We start from the raw sequence: 5,373 nt of genomic DNA on the forward strand, positions 1-5,373 counted from the left end.
AATGGTAGAGTGCTGAAAAACAAATATTCAAGACTCCAACTAAGACTAAGACTAAGGGGGCTGGGGATTTAGCTCAGTGGCACAGCACCTGCCTGGCAAACGCAAGGTCATGGGTTCGATTCCCGGTAATGGGGAAAAAAAAAAAGACTAAAGACAAGTCAAAACTATAGCTTATCCACTAAGGTTAATGATGTCACCTCCGTACCCTTGCTACCATTGGATCAATATCACCGAAGTCACTATCCTGGCAATCTTATTGGTTGATCATAATATTGACCCACATTGTGCCCGCCTCACGATTTTGCTCCATAAACCTTCCTTGGAGCGGTGGGCTCTTGGCACCCACTTGGGACCCCCTCCTGTCTCTCCGGCACTGTTCCTATTCCCCATTGCTTTTCCCAGCAGGTTTTCCCGCTCTTGGCCCCTGCTGTTCCTTACAGGTCATTCTTCGACTTCGGGGGACATGACCTGGGCGCGCGGAACAGCTCTCAGAGAGGTCGTGTTTCAGAAGCAGAAGGCCCTCAGGAACCCGCCGAGCGGGCTGGGCTGAGCCGGGCCCTGGGCTGTGAGGGAAAGGAGGCTCCCCCAGGCTCTGCCGCAGCTCTGCCCCTTGTTGGCTGCACCTCAGGAGAGCGCCCGACAGGGACCCTGCTGCCCCTGACAAATTCCTGACCCACAGAAACCGCAAGGGATGAGTCTTTTTTTATTTCTTTTTTTTCATTTGGTTCAAAAAGACTAGGCTGGGCGTGGTAGAGCACACCTGTAATCCCAGCACTTGAGAGGCTGAGGCAGGACCGCCATGAGTTCGAGGTCAGCCTGGGCTACATAACAAGACCCTGTCTCAGAACAGAAACAAAACAAAACAAAACAACTCAGCCCATTCCACTTGGCACAAAGGCAGGAAAGACCCAGACGGAAGGGAAGGCAGGACCGTGCCGGAGACCCCTCACTTCCGCTGGGAGCCCCTCGGCACTGGCCACTGGCCAGAAGAGCCCGGCTGCTGAGTGCCATTTTCCCCAGTTATGAAGTAGAAGTCAGCCGAGTTGGGACCTAAGAACACCTGGCCTTTTGGCGAGGGCAGTGGATCATCCTCAGAACTGCACGGGATCGAGAGGGTCGTCCTGCTCCGCCTGGGTACGGCCTGCCGCTGGGGGCCAGGTGGCGGCGAGGCTCTTCCTGGGACCACGAGCCAAATGCAGACAAAGCACAAGCGGGGCGGGGCCCCACAGCCCCAAGAGCCTGGCTGCAGATGAGGACGGATGGGAAGGACTGCGAAGCCGCTGGGGACTGGTAAGATCTTATTTTATCTTCCTTTATTTGATTTTATATTTGCAGAGCTGAGGATGGAACCCAGGGTCTCTTGAATGCCAAGCTAGTGCTCCAGCACTGACTGAGCCACATCCCAGCCCTTCTCTCTCTCTCTTTCTCCCTCCCTCCCCACCCCCAGCCCTTATTTTGAGACAAGGTCTCACTAAACTGCCCACACTGGCCTCAACCCTGTGAGCACTGCTTCTGCCTCAGCCTCCTGAGGAGCTGGGGTTACTACCCTTCCATGGGCCTCAGCAAGGCTTTTTTTTTTTTTTTTTTTGGTGGGGGACAGGGTCTCGCTATGCAGTTCAGGCTGGCCTTGAACTCATTTTGTAACCCAGGCTGGCCTCGAACTCGCAACGATCCTCCTGCCTCAGCCTCCTGAGTGCTGGGATTACAGGTGTGTGCCACCATGCGCAGCAAGGTTAGCAGTTTGAAATGGAGGTCTTATTTTTGGTACCGGGAATCGAACTCAGGACGTTGTGCTTGCCAGGCAGGCACTTACTCCACTGAGCTATATCCCTAGCCCAAGGTTAGCAGTCTGAGAAAACCTTTTTGGGACCGTGTCACAAGCCTGGAACCTGAAGCAGGAACAGGAGCGAGTTAGATGAGAGTGAGCAGCAATTCAGGGCCGGGGAACCGAGAAACAACCCTGGTACAAGGCCGAACTCAGGCTGTTTGGGGACACAGGACCAGGGTGGTGGGACTGTGAGGCACTAGGGGTTTCTGGGGTGAAGTGAGGCCAAAGGGACCCAGCCGAGACAGGATGCTGTGTGAACAATGTAGACCTTTGAGTTTTATTCTAAGTGCAGTGGGTTGCTAACCAGGGAGTAACTGGATTGAAATTTATTTATTTTTTTGTCTTTTTTGAGACAGGGTCTCACTATGCAGTTCAGGCTGGCCTTGAGCTCACTTTGTAGCCCAGGCTGGCCTCAAACTCACAGTGATCCTCCTGCCTCAGCCTCCAGAGTGCTGGGATTACAGGCATGCACCACCACGCGTGGATTTGAAGTTTAATTTTTAAAAAGTCAGCCTGCTCTGTGAAAAATAAATCTGAAGGGACAAAGTAAAGATGGGGGGGTTCACTAGGGTGCTATTGCCTAACTCAGAAAAGAGATACAGTGGCTTGGATTCCCCGACAACAGTGGGGAGGAAATGCTGAATGGAGCCAAGGGGCATTTTGGTGGAGAGCAGAGGAGAGAACAAGAGGAGAGCGTCTCTGAAAATACCTGCCTGAGCGACTTCACAGAACAGGTGGAAAAGAGGGGAAAGACCAAGAAAAGGATGGATGAGGAGTTCAGAATTACACATAAACTTCCAGCTGTGGTGGTGCATGCCTATAATCCCAGCACTCCGGAGGCAGAGGCAGGAGGATCCACTCAAGTTCGTGGCCAGCCTGGGCTACAAAGTGAGACTCAAAAAACAAGGGCTCAAAAAACAGAACAAGACAAAGCAAAACAACACATAAGCTTCAGAATCATTGGAAAATATAGTGTACCAAAAACAAAGGAAGCCAGGCGTGGTGGCGCACACCTGTGATCCCAGCATTCGGGAGGCTGAGGCAGGAGGATTGCTGGGAGTTCGAGGCCATCCTGGGCTACACAGTGAGTTCAACCCCAGCCTGAACTATAGTCATACCTTGTTTCAAAAAATAAAACAAAAACAAAGGACTAGGCGTGGGGACAGTCACTGTGGGTGCTGGAGCGCTTGCCTCCCATGCCCAAACCCCAGGATTTGATCCGCAGCACAGAAGGAAAAAAAAGAAAGGGGTAGGAAAGACCGCTCAGGAAATGTGTGTGGGAAAATCAAAGAAGACGGAAAAAAAAAGACCGGGCCGGAGGAGCGCCGTGGGCTCAGCCCTGCGCCAGCGGAGGGCGGGGACCTCGCGGGCCAGTGCACGGTGGGGCCTCGGCTGGCCACTGCACGGCCACGCGAGCCCTGGGAGGAGCAGGTGGCTCAGAGGCACAACCCACTTCACAGGCGCGAGAACCTGGGCCCCACACTCAGCCCCGGGAGGAAGAATTGAAGGGCGGAGAGAGGGGCACCCGGCCGCACACGGGGCTCCCCCATGGATTCGTGATCGACAGGGGCAGGGTCTCAGGCTGGCCTTCCTCCCGCCGAGGCCCGCGAAGGCCTTCTAGAAAACAGGACACGCCCTGCGCACCCTGGACGGCCGGGGCGCTGGAGCTGATCACCACGGGCAACCCCTGAGCCCTCAGAGCCGCCACGGGTGGTTGCTCAGGTTGGACACCAACTTCATGACCTGCGGAGGAGGCGAGGGACAAAGCTGGGTGCTGATCGCGGACAGCCGAGTCCCCAGGGAGCTCAGTCCTGGAGCACGGTCCTTCCCACTTCCGGCCCCCAGGCTCCCTGCTTATCCTTATCCGAAATCCCACCCCACTGCGGACATCGGCACTGCCCCTTGTTATGAGGGGTTAGGGCAAGAGGCTTCTGCAATAAAAAACTGACTGAGGGGCAGCTCAGGCGGGAGAATACAGAAAACGAGTGAGTGAAGGAGAGGAAACGATACCGGGCAAATGAGGGGAATCAGAGCAAAGTCTGGGGGTGGAGAGATCACACCAGCCCAGGCCCTGGACCCACACACCTGGCTGGAGAGAGGACAGACTTCTGAGGGGCAGTCCCTCTCCTGGTAAGCCCTGCCTGCTGGGTGTTTAGGCAAAGCAAATCCGTGGCCAGTCCTGGAGCACCTTCCTTCCGGCATCCACAAGGCTTCTGTCTGCGTGAGTGCTGCACCAGTCTGGGCCGAAGGGATAGTGTTCGATGGAGAGCAATCGCAGACCTTCCTGGGACGTAGACTTTGGCGAGCTGGTGCAACAGAACGAAGACAAAGAGTGCTGTAGTCACGGTTTGCAAGGGAAACAATTTAATACAGGACACATAATTTATACAATTATTTTATAGTAGTCACCCGAAGAGTCAAGTGCAAAAGAGTGCAGGAAATCTGTCCATGCACTAAGGACCAAAGAATCCAGCTGAGGGCCTGGATCCCCCAGCAATGTCCTGCAGAGGCCAGATGAAGCCCTAGGGCCCACGGCAGTGTCCTCCCATGAGTCCAGCTGGAGGCCAAGAGCCCACAGCAATGTCTCATGCAAGCCTGTTTCACAGATCTAGGAAGACCCAAAGCTCAGTGGTGGAAGCTAGAAAGTGCATCAGTAGGGTGAAGGGTCTGTGCCGGCAGGCGGAGGGATCTGCACTGGGGCCTGGAAGTAACGCTCAAAATAAGGCCCAGAGCTCCCCGGAAGAGAGCCCCAGCCATCCTCAGCGACAGCGACGACCTGAGCTCCTCCAAGTGATAGGACAGCAGAGTTCCCATCAGGAGAGTCAGTGTGACAAGCTTCTCCGGGAGAAATCAACAGGGCCATCTTCCCCTCCAGTTCGTTTTATGCTGCTGGCAACAGTCCTCAGGTGGGCCTTTCGCACGCAGCACCACGCTGACTCAGTTCAGCTGGGAGTTACAAGTTGACCACCAGTTGTCGATTCACCACAAAGAAAAATTAACACACACTCATACACAGCACACGTACACGCACACACATACATTTCCCTAAAAAGAAGTATGGGGCCGGGGATACAGCTCAGCGGCACAAGCGCCTGGCCTGGCAAGCGCAAGGTCCTGAGTTCAATCCTCGGTACCCAAAAACAAATAAATAAATAAAATAAAAAGAAGTATGGTATGTGGTGGTTATGCGCCTGTAATCCCAGCACCCTAGGAAGCTGAGGCAGGAAGATTGCAAGTTTAAGTCCAAGGTGGGTAATTTATTGATTTACTGAGACCCTACCTCAAAATAAAAACTACAGGGGGCTGGGGATTTAGCGAAGCGGCACAGTGCCTGCCTGGCAAGTGCGAGGTTCGTGAGTTCAATTCCCGGTACCAAAAAAAAAGACTAAAAAAATAAAAATTACAGGGGCTGGGGATGTAGCTGCATAAGCACCTACCTAGTAATTGCTAATTGATAACAATAACCCACAACCTGCGGACCAACTTCCTACTTAGTAGTTGCAAGGTCTTGAGTTCGATTCCCGGTACCAAAAAAAAAAAAAAAA

At 53.7% G+C, this 5,373-nt stretch overlaps 1 protein-coding gene across 5 annotated transcripts in view; it reads right to left on the reverse strand.

The window, feature by feature from the left end:
* Positions 1–2,902: 2,902 nt before the first annotated feature.
* The window catches only part of Cecr1 (cat eye syndrome chromosome region, candidate 1), a 13,562-nt gene continuing 11,091 nt past the window's right edge, over positions 2,903–5,373 (reverse strand). For 3 of the 5 annotated variants that reach the window (XR_001236207.1, XM_013520006.1, XM_005395970.2), the window contains 2 exons: positions 3,914–4,134; positions 2,903–3,571 (listed from right to left, as the gene is read on the reverse strand). Coding sequence is in view for 4 of the 5 variants with exons in the window: in XM_013520006.1 (XP_013375460.1) it covers positions 3,524–3,571; positions 3,914–4,134 (269 nt within the window). In the remaining variant the exon portion in view is untranslated. Of the gene's footprint in view, positions 4,135–5,373 lie in introns of all 5 variants that reach the window. The other 2 variants (XM_005395969.2, XM_013520005.1) reach the window with 1 other exon arrangement.

The sequence above is a fragment of the Chinchilla lanigera genome, unplaced genomic scaffold (assembly GCF_000276665.1).
Source record: "Chinchilla lanigera isolate Chin_1 unplaced genomic scaffold, ChiLan1.0 scaffold00053, whole genome shotgun sequence".
Lineage (NCBI taxonomy): Eukaryota > Metazoa > Chordata > Mammalia > Rodentia > Chinchillidae > Chinchilla > Chinchilla lanigera.